At 46.0% G+C, this 19,366-nt stretch overlaps 1 protein-coding gene across 1 annotated transcript; it reads left to right on the top strand.

Annotated features, from left to right (window-relative positions):
* The first annotated feature begins 1,560 nt into the window (after positions 1 to 1,560).
* On the top strand, positions 1,561 to 15,469 carry LOC133549357 (receptor-type tyrosine-protein phosphatase beta-like). Its single transcript, XM_061894697.1, has 31 exons — positions 1,561 to 1,692; positions 1,957 to 4,302; positions 4,837 to 5,112; positions 5,179 to 5,442; positions 5,527 to 5,802; positions 5,903 to 6,169; positions 6,232 to 6,498; positions 6,578 to 6,841; positions 6,960 to 7,223; positions 7,327 to 7,590; positions 7,682 to 7,945; positions 8,015 to 8,284; positions 8,375 to 8,638; positions 8,750 to 9,016; positions 9,080 to 9,370; positions 9,444 to 9,722; positions 9,796 to 9,945; positions 10,076 to 10,331; positions 10,400 to 10,494; positions 10,568 to 10,673; positions 10,742 to 10,819; positions 11,088 to 11,108; positions 11,183 to 11,264; positions 11,351 to 11,441; positions 11,503 to 11,579; positions 11,661 to 11,795; positions 13,192 to 13,314; positions 13,411 to 13,574; positions 13,649 to 13,784; positions 13,856 to 13,963; positions 14,051 to 15,469. Exons 1-31 carry the CDS (start codon positions 1,641 to 1,643, stop codon positions 14,087 to 14,089), a joined length of 7,836 nt encoding a protein of 2,611 aa, XP_061750681.1. The 5' UTR covers positions 1,561 to 1,640; the 3' UTR covers positions 14,090 to 15,469.
* Positions 15,470 to 19,366: the final 3,897 nt, after the last annotated feature.

Below are 19,366 nucleotides of genomic sequence, written 5' to 3' on the forward strand. Positions count from 1 at the left end.
ACAAAACAAGGGAATAACCTGAGAGAGCACTCTGGCTACTCTGAACTGTTGTTTGGCGCATAATCCCATAACTTTCATAAGTACAGCAAGTTAGTTCAAGCATCATCACCTTGCCTAAAGCAGATTCACGATTCATCACTGAATAGGACTTTTATCCAGTCATCTATAGTCCACAATTGCGTTTCCTTTCCCGTTAATTTTTGCTGTTTAGGTGGTAATGACGGCTTCTGTTGAGCTTTTGTGTTTAAATCCCATTTTCTTTAGGAGGTTTCTTACAGTTTGGTCACAGAAGGTGAATCCAGTTTGTTTTTTCATTTGTTTTGCGCTGCATTTTTTATTTTTAAGATATGTTGTTTTCAGTTTTATGTCTCGACAATTTGATATTTCCTTGGTCTACCAGAATGCTTGCCTTTTACAACCTTATGTTGTTTGTACTTGGTCCAGATTTTAGACAAGGCGAACTGTGAACAATCCACATTTTTTTGCAACATAGCATGATGGTTTACTTTCTTGAAGAGGTTTGATAAACCTCTCCTTTGTTTCAATTGACATCTATTGTGTTGGAGCCATGATTCATGTCAATCCACCTGGTGCAACAGCTCTACAAGGTGTAAACACTCCATTTTAACTGCAGACGAATGAACAGATTTCATTTAATGCAGGTGTTAGCTTTGGAAATTAAAATGTGCAGGGTGATTTCATAGTTTCTCTCAGAATTGAGTGAATCCATAATTGTATCATTCTTGCTTCATATAAAAATGAAACTGTTACTGTCTCTTAAAGTCAGAATGGTCCCATATGAAATGACTATAGTTTTGTGTCGTGTCTGCTATCTGTATTATTTTTTTCTCCAAAATTATACAACTGAATGAATATTCTCCATGTCTGGTGGATCCATAGTTTTGTAATCACCAAAATTTGGTTTGTATATCTAGTCCAAACCAGCTCATGCTCCTTCCCCCAGAGAAGTGACATTCCTTGTCCTTAGCAAGGAATGTCACTTCAGCCTAGTATTGGACCACCTCCAGTGGTAAACTCATTTGAGGGTATCCATTTTATAATTGTTTCATATATCTTAATACGACTTATTTGTCGAAACTCCTAATAGTTTATCCAAATTAAATCAAAGACCTAAATATTGAAAGTAAGTCACCCAGGTACACTAAACCATCACTATTTATGTATTTTTTAAATCGTATAGGATATTATTGGAAAGAAGCAAATTTGTTTTTCCAGACGGACTTGTGTGAAGGTCAGGATATTCCTCCCTTTCCTCCAGCCCAAGAGGACAGGATGTCAGCAGGGATAGGCTCCAGCTTACCCATCATGACCCTAAACAGACTAAGCAGTATAGTAGATGTATGGATGAACATGTTCTCCATGCTGCACTCTAACTACACAACTCTTTTATCCCCAAAAACATTAAAGTCAGCTCCATTAGAGGCTCTAAATTGCCCTGCAGTGTCCGTCCTTGTGTTTGTGTGTGATGACCAATGGTATTTCCTGCCGTGTAAAACGGTGTGCGTAGAAGAATTGAATGGAAGGAAACGTGGCGGTCGACTTTTTCCTGTCACAAAGTTACCGCCTGTTCGCTGGTGTGAGAAATGTAGTCAGTGTTCAGTTGTGAGTGAACAGTAGACATGGATACTCCTCTTTTGGTTTTATTTCTTCTGCTCAATGTCACTACTGCTTGTGAGTACACTATTTTTGTATTAATTATGAATACAAGCAGCTGATGAATGCTCTATAGCACAAGTGACACTGTTTTAAGGAATTGGCTTAATGTCAAATATCTGAAAAACGAAATGGTTAAGTCCATCTTGTTTGATTATTTCTACTAATAATAATCTACGACAGCCTTTTAGTAGATTGTTTTGTTTTTAGGTTCAAATACAGTGCAGTGTTTTCAAAAGTGGCGCCCTCTAGTAGAACAATCAGTTTCTCATTACGTTTCAGACAAAAGACACACTTCCACTCTCTCCTCTTCAAAGATGCCACAAGAGTCAAATGTCATAGCCGGTGGACATTTGCCGATGTCGACGCAACTTAGCCACCCTTCAAACTCAATTCCAGACAACTGGTCTACCGATGTACCATCGCAACGCGAACATGAGACCTCCTCATCTTCATTGCTGGAGCAGAGTCAAGGGTCGACTGATACAGTTGGGACCTTTTCCACGCTAGGCGCATCCACCGCCAGGATGCTGCCCCCTTTGGCACCTTCCTCGCCACACTTTTCAGACACTCCACAGCCAACAAAGTCTAGGAAGCCACCTGACGTGTCACATGGGTCATATGACTTCAGATCCGAAATGACAGACAGCGCCTCAACAGTCATACCACCAATATCAGCGTGTCGACAAGCGCGGTCTGCATGTGTCAAAGCCAGGCTAGCCACTCCCACAACAACAGCGACTGAATTCAGTGGATTGCCTTTAACCACGCCCCTAAAAACATCTGCGATTACACCTTTAACCTCACCTGTACCTAAAAACAACCCTTCAACAACACCTGTAACTACGAACTCACCCATGAACATGGCTCCAACCTCACCTGTACCTAAAAACAACCCTTTAACAACACCTGTAACTACGAATTCACCCGTGAACATGGCTTCAACCTCACCTGTACCTAAAAACACCCCATCAACAACTGTGAACAAGCTTTCAACCTCACCTGTACCTATAACCAAACCCTTAATAACAACTGTACCCACCCTGTTAACCTCACCTGTGAACATCCCATCAACTTCATCTGTAACTAAAAACACCCCTTCAACAACAACTACAGCCTCAACCTCACCTGTGAATATGCCTTCAACTTCAACTTCACCTTTACCTGTAACCCTGCCTTCAACAACAACTGTACCCATGCCTTCAACTTCACCAGTGAACATGTCTTTAAATTCATCTGTACCTGTAAACATAACTTCAACAACAACTGTACCCACACCCTTAACCTCACCTGTGAACATCCCATCAACTTCACCTGTAGCTAAAAACACCCCTTTAACAACACATGTAACTATAGCCTTAACCTCACCTGTGAACACCCCATTAACTTCACCTGTAACTAAAAACAACCCTTTTACAACACTTGTAACTACAGCCTTAACCTCACCTGTGAACATGCCTTCAACTTTACCTGCACTTGTAACTGTACCATCACACTCAACCTCACCTGTTGGCATGCCTTCAACCGCAACTATAATCATGGCTTCAACTTCAACTTTATCTGTGACCACGCCTTCAACTTCACCTGTACCAATGTCTTCAACTGCAACTGTAATCAGGACTTCAAACTCGCCTGTAAACATACCTTCAATAACAACTGTAACAATGTCCTCAACCTCAACAGTGAACATACCTTCAACAACACCTGTAAGCCTGCCTACAACCTCACGTGTAGACGTGCTTTTAACCTCAACTGTACCTTCAAACTCACCTTTGACCGCACCATCACCAACAATTGTAGCCATTCCTTCAACCTCACCTGTCAACTCCACCTTAAACTCACCTGCAACTATGCTTTCAACCACAAGTATAATCTTGGCTTCAATCTCGCCTGAAACCACAACTTCGGCAACACTTCTAACTACACCTTCAACCTCACCTATACCTGTAACCAAAACTTTAACACCTGAGACAACACGGACCACTTCACCTGTAACCATGCCTTCAACCACACCTGTACCTGTAACCCTGCCTTCAACATCTGAAAGCATACCTTCAACCTCACCTATAACCACACCTGAGACAACACGGACCACTTCACCTGTAACCATGCCTTCAACCACACCTGTACCTGTAACCCTGCCTTCAACATCTGAAAGCATACCTTCAACCTCACCTATAACCACACCTGAGACAACACGGACCACTTCACCTGTAACCATGCCTTCAACCACACCTGTACCTATAACCCTGCCTTCAACATCTGAAAGCATACCTTCAACCTCACCTATAACCACACCTTCAACCTCACCTATAACCACACCCTCAACCTCACCCATCCCTGTGTCCAAGCCTTCAACAACATCTGTGACCGCGGGGTCAAGCTGCACCGCTAACTTCACGCTGGTAAAGGCCACAGTGGACTCAATCGTGTTAACGTTCAGCACAACACGTTTGTGCTCCAGCTTCACAGCGGTGACACACAACAGCGTTACTGAGTGTGAGCCGACTCGGAGGCTCAGTTACACCTTCACTTGTGAGATTGCATCGCTGATGGCGGGGACTTTGTACCACCTGACTGTCACCTCGGCTGTGGATGGAGAGGGAGGCAATGTGTCTGTGCGCACAGGTAAGAAGAGGCAATCTTGTCATGTTTGACCATTATGTGGAAATGTTGTTTTGTCATGGGTTTGCATAGCCACCAGAATGTGCTCTTCACTCTGCTTTTTGTTGAGTCTCAGTTTTCGTCTCGTTACGCCTTCAGGCTAAAACCATGGAGGATAAATGATATTTCCATTGGAAACTTTGCCTTTCCAGAAAGACTGTATCATAAAAAGTGTCCTTCCTTCAAGACTGTACTTCCTGCAGTCGTGATATAAGTGCGTTTGTAGAGGACGGAAGACTTCCTGTCTTCCATTGTTCTATTGTTGTTGACGTGAGGTTAAGCAGTACTCACTTTTCCTCTGAAGTGATTAGTCCTAAATGCAGCCGAGCTTATTTTTACATCCTATAGACAGTACGTGTTTGACTCACTGACTTGACCAGGACTAGGAAACTAACTAAGTCTAAATCATCAGACCCGATTAATGGGTCTGATGATTTATTTTATTGAAAGTAAAAGAGTCAAAGGGTAGCAGCTGTGAATTATTGTGTCCTCTGGCAGACCCGCTTGGTCCGACTCAGCTGGAAGTCCACAAAGATCCCAATGATTCGTTGGGCCTGCTTGTGTCCTGGTTTCCATCCAAGGGTCACGTGGACTGGTACGACGTCACTCTAATGGAATCCAGTTCCGGATCCATCCACAGGATGAATGTATCAGGAAGTGCGACTCCCCAGTCGACCTTCGGGTTTCTAGTCCCTGGGACCCAGTACAAGGTGGTCGTGGTGGCAAAAGCTGGCGGTAAGAGTGCACCACCCTTGCACCTGCTGGCAAATACAGGTGAGGTAAAACGTCACGTTTTTTTACATGGCCTGCAAATGTAATCGTCTCTCTGGTCCACCTAAGCTCCTGCCCCTGTGTCCCACTTGAAGCTGGAAAACAACGGGATTGCAAAACAGCTACGTGCCTCCTGGCTCCCGCCTGCAGGTGGTGTTAACTTCTACCATGCGACTCTATCAGCCCATGGTGCGGTCCCCCTGCAGCTGCAACTGAGTCCAAATGTGACCCAGGCCGTTTTCCAGGACCTGACTCCTGGGCGCCACTATGAGCTGTCGCTGCAAACCCAAACAAAAGGAGGAACTGCTGAGGCCAGGACTAGCGCAGCAACAGGTACCATGCAAGTCATTCACAAGTGTCAATCTACAAAAAAATAATAAAATTTTCAGTTCTTAAGCATTGATTTTTTTGTTTCAGTTACTAGTGCGGTATCGGAGCTCGCAGCTTGGCCGCTGTCTGACGGCACTGGTTTGAGTCTCACCTGGTTGCCACCCAGCGGTGACTGGGACAACTACAACGTGTTACTGTGGAATGGATCGAAAGTTCTGGTTAACAAAACTATCAGCAAACTGAGTAAGCACTACTTGTTCTCCGTCACCAGCCTGGGCCTAGTACCGGGCCGAGCATATGGCGTGGAGGTCACAGTGCACAGTGGAACTTTGAGTAACACCGCGCGCTGCCAAGGACGACTGGGTTTGTTTACTAATTGGCTTCTTTTGGTTCTTTACTTTCACTTCCTTTTATGAAAGGACTGAAGACATAATTTTGTTAACTGTCGCCTTCTACACCGTAGCTCCTCAGCCTGTTCAGCAGCTACTTGTCCATCGTGCCGATGAGTCCACCATCACCATCCAGTGGCATAGTCCGCTAGGCGAGTGGGATGGTATCACGGCAATCCTCCAACAAGGCGAGATGCACTCAATCCTAATTCAGAAGCTCCTCCCCAAGGAGGCCAAAGGTTGCACCTTTAGCGAGCTGACATCAGGGCGTCTGTACCCTGTCACCGTGACAACCAGAAGTGGCAACCTTAATAGCTCTGTTTCTATCAACACATGGACAAGTAAGATTTTTGTTATGCTGGATAACTAAAAATGTATACCTCATTTTTATTGTGTCTCTTAGCTCCGTCTCAGGTCAACAGGCTGCAGGTATCTAATTTGGGAAGCACCGAGAGCCTCCTGGCCCAGTGGGACCAAGCCAATGGGGACCTGGACTTGTATCTTGTACTGCTGGTCCACGAAGGCAGCGTCATCAAGAACGAAAGTGTGCCTGTGGTCGCTAGCAGCCTCAGTTTCCGGGGTCTGAGGCCCGGCGCTCTTTACAGGGTGGTGGTGACCACCGTCCGAGCAGGACGTATGTCCAGACAATCTGTGGCAGAGGGACGCACAGGTAAGACTAGTCAGTCACTCCAAACAATAACAACAGAAGCAAACTTTTAAACTTCCAGTTGGTTTTCTGGTCTTCTCAGTCCCTGCTGCAGTTGGTGAGGTAACCGTCAGTAACAATGGCCGCATGGACTTCCTAAGTGTGTCGTGGCGTCCTGCTCCAGGTGAAGTGGACAGTTACTTGGTGACCCTGAGGGACCAAGACAAGATGCTTCACACATTCGTTGTCTCTAAATCGAGCCACGAGTGCGTTTTTAACTCTCTGGTGTCCGGTCGCCTCTACAACATCTCCATTGGCACTCGCAGTGGAACCTTCCAGAACCTTACTTCTGTCCTGGAGAGGACACGTGAGTCGCACACGGAAAATGCGCACTTCTCATTGTGATCCTTCAGTGGTGCTCCTGCATCAAACTACTTAAAATGTTAAGGTGAAACGTTTTTCTTTGAATGTTTGTCGTTATTCAGAACCCTCAAAGGTCCAGAACCCCACAGCGACACATGGGGCTCGTGATGACTTTCTGAAGGTGTACTGGCGTCCTGCCTCAGGAGACTTTGACTTGTACCAGGTGTCCATCAAGCACAACAATGTTGTGTTGCAGAACCAGACAGTGCCAAAGACGCAGAATGAATGCGTCTTTCATGGTCTGGTACCAGGTCGACTCTACACAGTAGTGGTGAGCACCTGGAGCGGGATCTACGAGACCACCACTTCTACCTATGGTCGCACATGTGAGTGCTCAATTTCTTTCTTTGGTGATGTCATCTGCTAACATTCACGCACAACTTTTGTTAAGACTAAACAATAGCAATTCACCTTTTTTGTGTCTTCCAGTCCCAGCGGCCGTGCGGTCCTTATGTGTTGCTAAACGGACCTCAGAGGATATTCAGGTGGCGTGGTCGCCGGCCCCAGGTGACGTGGATCACTACGAAGTGCAGCTGCTTTTTAATGACATGAAAGTGTTCCCCCCACTCACCCTTGGCAGTGGCATGGGGGAGTGTGTGGTGTCTTCACTCACACCTGGACGCCTCTACAAGGTCCTTGTGTCCACCTTTAGTGGCCCCAACCAGAGGACTCAATTCATTGAGGGACGGACAGGTTGGGAGAACAAACTGGAAACACAGGACTGCACAATTATTCCAACATGCATTTCACACCTACATACACAATTTTATTTTCTCCTGTTTAGTTCCCAGTCAAGCAAAGAACATCCACGTGAGTAATGGTGGCGACAGCGGCAGTCTAAAGGTGAGCTGGACGCCGGGTCAAGGCGACGTGGACAGATACATCGTGGTTCTGTACAGACAGAACCGCCAACTGGACTTGCGATCCGTCCTCAAACATCAAAACCAGGTGGTCTTCGGCTCCTTGCAGCCCGGTCAGCTGTACGAAGTGACTGTGCAGGCATTCAGCGGCGAACTCTCTAACAACGACACGGCCAAGGGACGCACAGGTGAGGCCCAGGCCAACCCAGATGTGCTACTTGTGTTCTGGTCACATTACATCCGTGTCCTGTGTGTAGTCCCATCGCCAGTGACAGCACTACAGGTGGAGAACCTGGCCGGGACCAGCAGCCTTCAGGTGAGCTGGCAGGTAGCTGCGGGCGTGTCTGACGGCTACTTCCTGCAGCTGCTTGAAGAGCAGGGCATCGTGTTAGTGAACGCCACGCTGCCCCCCACGTGCACCCAGCACATGTTTGACAGTCTCACCCAGGGTAAGAAGTACCGCCTCCTAGTCCAGACCATCAGCGGTGGACTCCAAAGCATTGTGGTCAGCGCTGAGGCTTGCACACGTATGTACAGACATCCTATTTGTGCAGCTAAGCCACTTTTTCGTCACATTATATATATTTAGGGTTTGACTAGCTTCCTCTACCTGTCAGGACCTGCGGCTGCCACCCACCTGTTGGTGAAGAGCAACACCACCACCAGTCTGTCATTTCAGTGGAGTCGGCCAGTGGGTCACTTTGATTCGTACGACATCTTACTCTATGGCTACGACAACGCCTTGCACGTGAGACGCCGGGTTCCTCCTTCCAGCCAACAGTGCTCTTTCCAGGCCCTCCGACCCGGTTCTGCATACAAGATGGTGGTTGTGACTCGAAGTGGTGAACAAAGCAATGACTCCAGCATTTGGGCCAGAACAGGTGAGGGATGGATGACAAAACTTAAACCAACACAGGTGTTACAACTCTGAACATTAGTTTGGATCAAATTGTGTGACCATCACCATCATCCCATCTATTTCTTCCACCCAGTCCCAGCAGCAGTCACGTCTCTACGAGCTCATAGTGGGAATCAGTCGAACCGCCTGCGAGTGGACTGGAGACAAAGCGAGGGCGACGTGAGCGGGTACCTCCTGTCGCTATATGGCCCCGATGGCTCACTGCAAACACAGGAGCAGCTTTTGCCAAATGTCACAGAGTTTGTTTTCGGTGACCTCAAGCCTGGACAACTGTACCGCGCTGAGGTGCTGAGTCGCAGCGGTGAGCTAGCCAATGGCGCTAGTACTCAGGCCAGGACAGGTGTGATGCAAAGACTTGTTACTGTAAGGTCACCTGAGCAGTAACCGTGTATGTCCCGTTAAGCTCCCAGGCCACCAAGATCATTCCTGTTCGGAGGGGTGACCAACACCTCCATGGAGGTAACCTGGATTGCCCCCCCTGACTCTGACTACGACGATTTTGACCTGCAGTGGACACCGCTTGACCGGGTGACCATCATCAACCCGTACGAGAGTCGTACGTCCGGCAGTCGAATCCTGAGAGGGATGTTCCCTGGACGGCTATATAACATCACCTTGCGTGCTGTTAGCGGGGCCATGCAGTTTGGGGCCAAGCCCTCCTATAGTCTGCCCCTCCAACGCAGCATTCGCACCAGTACGTGCCCTCTTGACCTCAAAGTGAATGAGAAGTCACTTTTCTACTTGCTAATCTTGTTTTGGTACCACAGAGCCTTCACCCGTTCAAGGCCTGCACTGCCACCCTCAGAGCTCCACCTCTATTTCCTGTTCTTGGGTGCCACCGGAGGCTGACTTTGACTCCTACACCATTGAATGTGTGCACAAAGGCTCACAGACTCTGGTTTACTCACGCCGCACAGGCCGCCTCTCCACCGCCTATGTAATCACCCAGCTAGAGCCTCACAAGCGCTACACAGTTTGGGTCAAAGTCATGTCTGACACCAGCACCAGCGAGGTGGCGCAGGGCACCGCTGCCACCATGATAGACCGTAAGTTACGGGACTAGTCCAAAGTGGTGGAGTTGCTACCTGAAAGTTAACTTTGTCATAAAACTGTCTGCAGGTCCTCCTGTACCCCCTCTCACCACTCGAGTGGACGTCACGTCAGCGTTGGTCACCAAGTCGTCCATCTTCTTCACGTTCAACTGCAGCTGGTTCAGCGACGTCAACGGTGCCGTTAAGTTCTTCACCGTGCTAGTGACCGAGTCCAAAGGTAAGGGAACAATTTGCTCTTATTTCCTTGCTAGATAGCAACATGTGGCCTTCTAGCATCCCAAAATAGTCACAAAAAAGTGCTCGCAGTTGCTAAGTTCCTTTTTTATACAAATTGTGGTCCAATGAAGGTGTGGAGGGCGAGCAGCCAGAACAGCACCACCCACTGCCCTCCTATGTGGACTACAGCTCTAACAGTTCCATCCGGGCCTACCAGACAGCCGTCTTTGCCAGTAGCTCCAACGACGCCTGCATATTTGACATCACTTTGGGGACAGGAATGGACTCACTGGGAGGGTCCTGTGACCGCCCAGACCTGCACTCTGACCTACGGGCTGGCATGCGGCACTTTTGCGACGGACCACTCCGACCCAAAACTGCGTACAGGTGATGATACACACACACACACAATAGCAATGCACTCCATCATCACAAATATCAATGGTGTCATCTAGGCTCAGTGTTCGAGCGTTCACACAACTCTTTGACGACTCTTCTCCGCCGTTGTACGCCGACACCTTCCTATCGCAACCTGTCGTCACGGCAACAGGTGAGGTCAGCGGCGAATAAGCTTGTATGCGTGTGCACAAATGACCCTTAATTTCAAGCGTGCTCTCTGGCAGACCCTCAAAGCGGCGTCATAGAGGGCATCAGCGCCGCCATCATCCTGATGGCCGCCATTGCGATAGTCTCAGCGCTGGTCGTCTACAGGCGCAACGCACGCAAAGTGTGAGTTCCTCTCACTCTGGGCCTTTTCTCACGTAGAAGGTAAGTCTCATGCATTCTGTGGCCCAAAGTGTGCAGGAGAGAGCAACAGTCGACATGTGTGTGATGAGAGAGCGACCGTCGCCGCGGGGTCACCTGGGTGTTAGAGGGTGAGATCATGTGACTTGTCTTTGCAGCAGTAAGTTGTCTGTCAGCACGGCACTCACTCACTTGTGTTGCCGGCTCATTAGACTCATTTAATTGCAGACTAAATCTATATTGCTATGCAAGCTGCACACTGACTATTCTAAATGTTTATAGTGTTGTCCATTGACAAGATATACTGGAAAAAACAGCTAAAATGTGTACTCACTAGTTCACTGCATCCACTAATGATGTCATGAAAAAAGACTAAAAGTTACTTATTTTTTCTTATAGGAAACGTCGACAGATGTTCAGGTATAAAGAGAAAAAAAATGCTTCTTTGAGTTATACTTTTTTGGTAGTTACTTACTTTCGCTCTGCTCCACCAGCCCCATCAGAGTGGCCGACTTTGAGCATCACTACAACAAACTCCAGGCCGATGCCCGCTTCCTGCTTTCTGGCGAGTATGAGGTGACGCCCTTGTCTCTATCGCTACATGCGTCATATTGTGACACCTGTTGATGTATTATATATATATATTTACGCTGTTATGTCAGAGCCTAAAGGACGTCGGTCGGAACCAACCGCTGGACTCAGCTCTGCTACCGGAGAACCGCGGCAAAAACCGATACAACAACATCCTGCCCTGTGAGTCTGTCACACAAACACACACTTTGGGGTCTCGTGGTCATTGAGCGTTTGCTTGCAGACGACTCAACAAGAGTGAAGCTGTCGTATGTGGATGATGACCCCTGCTCTGACTACATCAACGCCAGTTACATCCCTGTGAGACACACACACGCACACACACCCACATTATGAAGCTGACAGTTCCTCACAAACTGACTTCTTGTTGTTGTGCTTTAGGGAAACAACTTCCGTCGGGAGTACATCGCCACCCAGGGCCCGCTGCCAGGAACCAAAGATGACTTCTGGAAGATGGTGTGGGAGCAAAACGTGCACAACGTGGTGATGGTCACACAGTGTGTGGAGAAAGGCCGGGTAATTAAGTCATCATAGTGCAATTCATGAACTCCAAATCAACTTTAGGGTTAAAAAAAATGATATATAAATATTAATATGTTATAATTGTATTATTACAATGATTATAATATCAAATAGCTAATAATGTATTAGTAATAACTAGCTTACTAATATAAGCATATATCAAAATATTAAATTTACTTAATACATACATGACAAACTATAGTACAGACTTTGGGTAATATTTAAACACACAACTCATTAATGAGTTGTTCACATTTAGGACAAAGCCCTCTGTGTTTTTGGCATGTTTTTACCATGAATTGATTTACGTGGACCCCGTTTAGACCATTTAGTGGTCAATTGTATTGAATATGTACTGTAGTGTGCAATCTACTAACAAAAGTTTAAATCTATCAATCAAAAACTAAACACGTTAAAACAGTGTGTCTTAGCCATTCTTAGGCCACCAAAAAATATCAGTTTCTCAGCTGTGATCCTTACGGACAGCAGCGGTACTTAGCTGTAATGCACCTTTCCACCACGTGTGGCAGTAGTGATTACATCAAAAAGTCTGGAGCTCATTCCTTAAGCGCAAAAAATATGGCCGAAGTGGTGGAGCTCTATTTTCATTTGCACTTACATCGTATAAACAGTTTATTCCACAATCATATATTATTATATTCATTATTAATTTATTTTTATTTTTTTATGTATTAGCACTTCGTAACTGTATGTAAAATTGTTTTCATCCGTTTTTATGAGTCTATTCTTTTGCAGAATATTTAATTAGTATTTATTTTTTTAATCAGCATGACCTAATAAGCCTTGATAATAATCCTTGATTAACACATGTTTTTATATAATTTTACAAGGTTTATCTTGTTAAACTCTAAACAGCAGGCAGAATACTTTAAAACAAAATTGAGAACTTGTTAAATTAGGTCCTAAAGTTGGTCAACTCAAACCTAGCGTTGGAACTACATGCTTTTTGACCATGTTTAATCAATGTTGGGTTCTGACATTGATTTGACCATTGAATTTTGGTCATTTCCCAACCAATATTTTACAAACACAAATACAATGTTGAAACTACATGCTTTTTGATGACATTTATTCATTGTCAGGTTGTGACGTTGATTTGATATTTGATAATTTCCTAACCAACAACGTAGATCCAACGTTAGACGCCAACGTTGTCTCCATTTACAAATACGACTATTTTGCAATGTTGTTTCAAAGTCAGTTTTGTGTCAATGTTTTGTGCCTATTGGGCTCCCTATAAAGCGGAGAAGTTAGGCCCTGAGGTCAAAAAGGTTAAGAACCCAATTAGAGCATTTAGGAGAGTAACCAAGTGTGTGTGTGTGTGTGTGTGTGTGTGTGTGGGGGGGGGGGGGGGGGGGGGGGCATGCAGGTCAAGTGCGATCACTACTGGCCTCGGGACCATGACCCCCTTTACTACGGAGACCTGATTGTCCGGATGCTCTCTGAGTCGGTTCTCCCTGAGTGGACAATCCGAGAGTTCAACATTTGCAGCGTAAAGATCTATCATTGTTTACATGACTTGGCACTTAAAGGTGTGTGGCATTGTGGGTAATGTACTGCTGTACATATATATGCGTGTGTGGGACAGGAGCATGATCTGAGGTCCATTCGGCTCATTCGGCACTTCCACTTCACCGTGTGGCCCGATCATGGAGTCCCTGACACCACCCAGTCGTTGGTGCAGTTTGTCAGAACTGTCCGAGACTACGTCTACAGGAGTCCTGGTTCTGGACCCACCGTGGTCCACTGCAGGTAGGCAGCTTGAGATATGTATTTTCCGTAAATGCGTGAACGATAGTTAATGCTGGTGTATTACTCTGCGTCAGCGCGGGTGTGGGTCGCACGGGAACCTTCATCGTCCTGGATCGGGTTCTGCAGCAGTCGGACAGCTCGGACACGTTGGACATTTACGGATGCGTCTTTGAACTCCGCCTCCACCGCTCACACATGGTGCAGACAGAGGTGTGTGGACAAATTCGCAATAGTCATTCAGGAAAGGACATTCGTCATGTGCCCTGTTGACCACCTTGCAGCGCCAGTACGCGTTCATCCACCAGTGCGTCCGGGATGTGTTGCGAGCCAGGAAGTTGTGTAGGGAGCAGGATGACCTGGTCGTGTACGAAAACCTCAACCTGGGCGAGGTGAGTTTTGCTTCTTTCTTTTGTTTTCCCTCCCAATACATGTATGTCGTGATGACGACTGCAAATGTTACGTTTGTGTGTCCTCAGAGGCTGCGTCCGCGCCATTCAGACAATTTCATCCTCTGATACTGTGTGTTCCATGGGCCTCACAGGGGGCTATGTGGTTAGCATGTCTGTCTCACATTCAGGATTAGGGTTTAAATCTCCATCTGAACACCTCGGTTTGCATGTTCTTCCACCCACATCCCAAAATGTTAGGCTAATTATATATTCTAAATTGTCCATCAATGTGAATATGAATGGTTGTTTGTATATATGTGTCCTGTGATTGACTGGTGACAAATCCTAAAATCAGCTGAAATAGGATCCAGCCTACCCATAACCCTATAGCAGTGCTTCTCAATTATTTTTTTGTCATGCCCCACTTGTTGGCATCATGTTTTCTTATCATGCCCGCCGCACTATATAAGAAGTACTGGTGTATGGATTATACAACTTTAAAGCAGGGGTTTTTAACTTTTTGGACCTCTTGGCCCAACTTTTCCACTGCATAGGGGCCCACAGCCAAGCCAAATATTAACTGTTGATTTTAATCATATTCAATAACTATAGCGGGCCTACTTACAGTTTAACAGTGCTAAAATGAATCAATTATAACAAAATTAATAACAATAATAATGATAATAATATATTTGTTTCTTAAATAAGGGTCAATAAATTTTAAGTTTTTTTTTTTCTTTGTCATGAAAAAGGGACGTTTTTGTCATGAAAAAGTGAGGTTTTTGTGGTTGGTGCACTAATTGTAAGTGTATATTGTGTTTTCATGTTGATCTAATAAAAAAAAAAAAATTTTTTTTTTTAAAAAAATAAAAATTAATGAAAAATTCTTCTGCGGCCCGGTACCGGGCCGCGACCCGGTGGTTGGGGACCACTGCTCTATGGGACCTGGAGAAACAGGCAGACCTTTAGATGGCGCTTGCGGCCCAACAAACCCTTAACCCCTTAACCCTATGGTTAAGAAACACTGCTTTAAAAGATATCTGTATTTCATATATGCAACCATGTTTTTGCACAACCAATAGACCTGGGCAATGGTCATATTTCCGGATTGAGCTTGCTTAATTAATTCGAGCAGTGCTGCCACCTAGCAGGAGGCTTGCGTATTGTTCAAGAATGAAAGAAAGACACTAATACTGAAAGTCTCACCCTGCCCCACTATTTGAGAAGCACTGCCCTCTGGGAAAAAGTGGTGTAGAAAATGTATGTGTAATCATGCTTTATGTGTACATATTGTTGATTGGGATGATTGTTTTTGCACATTGCTGTTTTAAGTCTTGTATACATGTATATCGTCTTGTTATATTTATCAGTCAGAGTATAATCAATATATAATATAATCGTAGTATATAATATATATTATCCCTTGTATGGTGTTTGGGTCTGTGGGATCCGTTTTCATTCTTAATTAATAGAAACATTTTACAATTAATTATTTTTTCAAACAGAGACTCACTGACTTTGGCTCATTTTCTGTGAAGAACATACAGTATATCAAAATACATATTTAATGACCACACACCATACACCCCTCGACACATTTCTATTACATATAAGATGCCCGGGTCCACTGGGCAAAGTATGGAAATTGATGTTCTGTGTACCACATCACACGCACACATGCACACGCACACACACACACACACACACACACACACACACACACACACACACACACACACACACACAGCAGGCCTAGACAGGAGGAAGATAGAGTGTAGGTACACAGAACATCAGAAGGTCAAATGTGCGAGAAAATGAGAGCACACAGTGTTGACAAACAATGTTGCAACCTTGTGTGGGAACCGCAGGTTTTCTTTTGCAGAAACACAAAAGAAGAATCCCTATGGGATGCAGAAACTGGCAGAGAAATTTTCCGTGCAACGTTCATATTGTTGTTACTCAGCCAGCGTTTGTGGGTCTGATGGACCCCTTTCATTTTGTGGATTTTAATGCCTCACAATCAAATACTTGTATGTTAAAATACTGAACAGATGTTTACCTTATCCTAGTAAACATCTGTTCAGTATTTTAACATAAAAGTGTTTTGATTGTGAGGCATTAAAAGCCACAAATCGCAACAGGTCCATCAGACCCACAAACGCTGGCTGAGTAACAACAATCAAACACTTTTATGTTATACTACTGAACAGATGTTTATTGGGACAAGGTTAACATCTGTTCCGTATTTTATAATAATAGTGTTTGATTGTGAGGCATCAAAAGCCACAAAATACAAGAGGTCCATCAGACCTACAAACGCTGGCTGAGTAACAACAATATGAATGTTGCACGGAAAATTTGCATTTTGTGGCTTTTTAATGCCTCATAATCAAACACTTTTATGTCAATATACGGAACAGATGCTTATTGGGATAAGGTAAACATCTGTTCCGTATTTTAACATAAAAGTGTTTGATTGTGAAGCATTAAAAGCCACAAAATGCAACGAGTCCATCAGACCCACAAACGCTTGCTGAGTAACAACAATCACACACTTTTGTGTTAAAATACGGAAAAAATGCTTATTGGGATAAGGTAAACATCTGTTAAGTATTTTAACATAAAAGTGTTTGAGTGTGAGGCATTAAAAGCCACAAAATGCAAGGGGTACATCAGACCCACAAACGCTGGCTAAGTAACAATATGAACGTTGCATGGAAAATTTTAATTTTGGGGCTTTTTAGTGCCTCACAATCAAACACTTGTATGTTAAAATACTGAACAGATGTTTACCGTATCCCAATAAACATATGTTCAGTATTTTAATGTACAAGTGTGTGATTGTGAGGCATTAAAAGCCACAAAATGCAACAGGTCCATCAGACCCACAAACGCTGGCTGAGTAACAACAATCAAACACTTTTATGTTATACTACTAAACAGATGTTTATTGGGATAAGGTTAACATCTGTTCTGTATTTTATCATAAAAGTGTTTGATTGTGAGGCATTAAAAGCCACAAAATACAAGGGGTCCATCAGACCCACAAACGCTGGCTGAGTAACAACAATATGAACGTTGCACAGAAAATTTGCATTTTGTGGCTTTTTAATGCCTCACAATCAAAGACTTGTATGTTAAAACACTGAACAGATGTTTACCATATCCAATAAACATCTGTTCAGTATTTTTATCATAAAAGTGTTTGATTGTGAGGCATTGAAAGCCACAAAATGCAAGGGGTCCATCACACCCACAAACGCTGGTTGAATAACAACAAACACTTTTATGGTAAAACACTGAACAGATCTTTATTGGGATAAGGTAAACATCTGTTCAGTATTTTATCACAAAAGTGTTTGATTGGGGCTTCACGGGGGGAGAGAGGTTAGTGCGTCTGCCTCACAATATAAAGGTCCAGAGTAGTCTGGGGTTCAATCCCGGGCTCGGGATCTTTCTGTGTGAGTTCCCTCCGGGTACTCCGGCTTCCTCCCACTTCCAAAGACATGCACCTGGGGATAGGTTGATTGGCAACACTAAATTGGCCCTAGTGTGTGAATGTGAGTGTCAGTGTTGTCTGTCTATCTGTGTTGGCCCTGCGATGAGGTGGCGACTTGTCCAGGGTGTACCCAACCTTCCGCCCGTGCGCAGCTGAGATAGGCTCCAGCACCCCCCGCGATCCCAAAGGGAATAAGCGGTAGGAAATGGATGGATGAAAGTGTTTGATTGTGAGGTATTAAAAGCTCCTCTCTGAGCTGCTACCTTACCGTGGTAGAGGAGTTTGCGTGTCCCAATGATCCTAGGAGCTATGTTGTCTGGGGGTTTTCATGCCCCCTGGTAGGGTCTCCCAAGACAAACAGGTCCTAGGTGAGTGATCAGACAAAGAGCAGCTCAAAGACTTCTATGGAATTACAACGAAATGAACCCAGATTTCCCTCGCCCGGACGTGGGTCACCGGGGCCCCGCTCTGGAGCCAGGCCCGGAGTTGGGCACGATGGCGAGCGCCTGGTGGTCGGGCCTGTTCCCATGGGGCCCGGCCGGGCACAGCCCGAAGAGGCAACGTGGGTCATCCCTCCAATGGGCTCACCACTCATAGGAGGGGCCATAGAGGTCGGGTGCATTGTGAGCTGGGCGGCAGCCGAAGGCAGGGCACTTGGCGGTCCGATCCTCGGCTACAGAAGCAAGCTCTTGGGACGTGGAACGTCACCTCACTGGGGGGGAAGGAGCCTGAGCTAGTGCGCGAGGTAGAGAAGTTCCGGCTGGATATAGTCGGACTCACCTCGACGCACAGCAAGGGCTCTGGAACCAGTTCTCTCGAGAGGGACTGGACCCTCTTCCACTCTGGCGTTGCCGGCAGTGAGAGGCGACGGGCTGGGGTGGCAATTCTGGTTGCCCCCCGGCTCAAAGCCTGTACGTTTGAGTTCAACCCAGTGGACGAGAGGGTAGCTTCCCTTCGCCTTCGGGTGGGGGGACGGGTCCTGACTGTTGTTTGTGCTTACGCACCAAACAGCAGTTCAGAATACCCACCCTTTTTGGGTACACTCGAGGGAGTACTGGAAAGTGCTCCTCCGGGTGATTCCCTTGTCCTACTGGGAGACTTCAACGCTCATGTTGGCAACGACAGTGAAACCTGGAGAGGCGTGATTGGGAAGAATGGTCGCCCGGATCTAAACCCGAGTGGTGTTTTGTTATTGGACTTTTGTGCTCGTCACAGTTTGTCGATAACAAACACCATGTTCAAACATAAGGGTGTCCATATGTGCACTTGGCACCAGGACACCCTAGGCCGCAGTTCCATGATCGACTTTGTAGTTGTGTCATCGGATTTGCGGCCTTATGTTTTGGACACTCGGGTGAAGAGAGGGGCGGAGCTTTCTACCGATCACCACCTGGTGGTGAGTTGGCTGCGATGGTGGGGGAGGATGCCGGACAGACCTGGCAGGCCCAAGCGCATTGTGAGGGTCTGCTGGGAACGTCTGGCAGAGTCTCCTGTCAGAGAGAGTTTCAATTCACACCTCCGGGAGAACTTTGAACATGTCACGAGGGAGGTGGGGGACATTGAGTCCGAGTGGACCATGTTCCGAACCTCTATTGTCGAGGCGGCTGATTGGAGCTGTGGCCGCAAGGTTGTTGGTGCCTGTCGTGGCGGTAATCCCAGAACCCGTTGGTGGACACCAGCAGTGAGGGATGCCGTCAAGCTGAAGAAGGAGTCCTATCGGGTTCTTTTGGCTCATAGGACTCCGGAGGCAGTGGACGGGTACCGATGGGCCAAGCGGTGTGCAGCTTTAGCGGTCGCGGAGGCAAAAACTCGGACATGGGAAGAGTTCGGGGAAGCCATGGAAAACGACTTCCGGACGGCTTCGAAGCGATTCTGGACCACCATACGGCGCCTAAGGAAGGGGA

The sequence above is a fragment of the Nerophis ophidion genome, linkage group LG03 (genome assembly GCF_033978795.1).
Source record: "Nerophis ophidion isolate RoL-2023_Sa linkage group LG03, RoL_Noph_v1.0, whole genome shotgun sequence".
NCBI classification, from domain to species: Eukaryota; Metazoa; Chordata; class Actinopteri; order Syngnathiformes; family Syngnathidae; genus Nerophis; species Nerophis ophidion.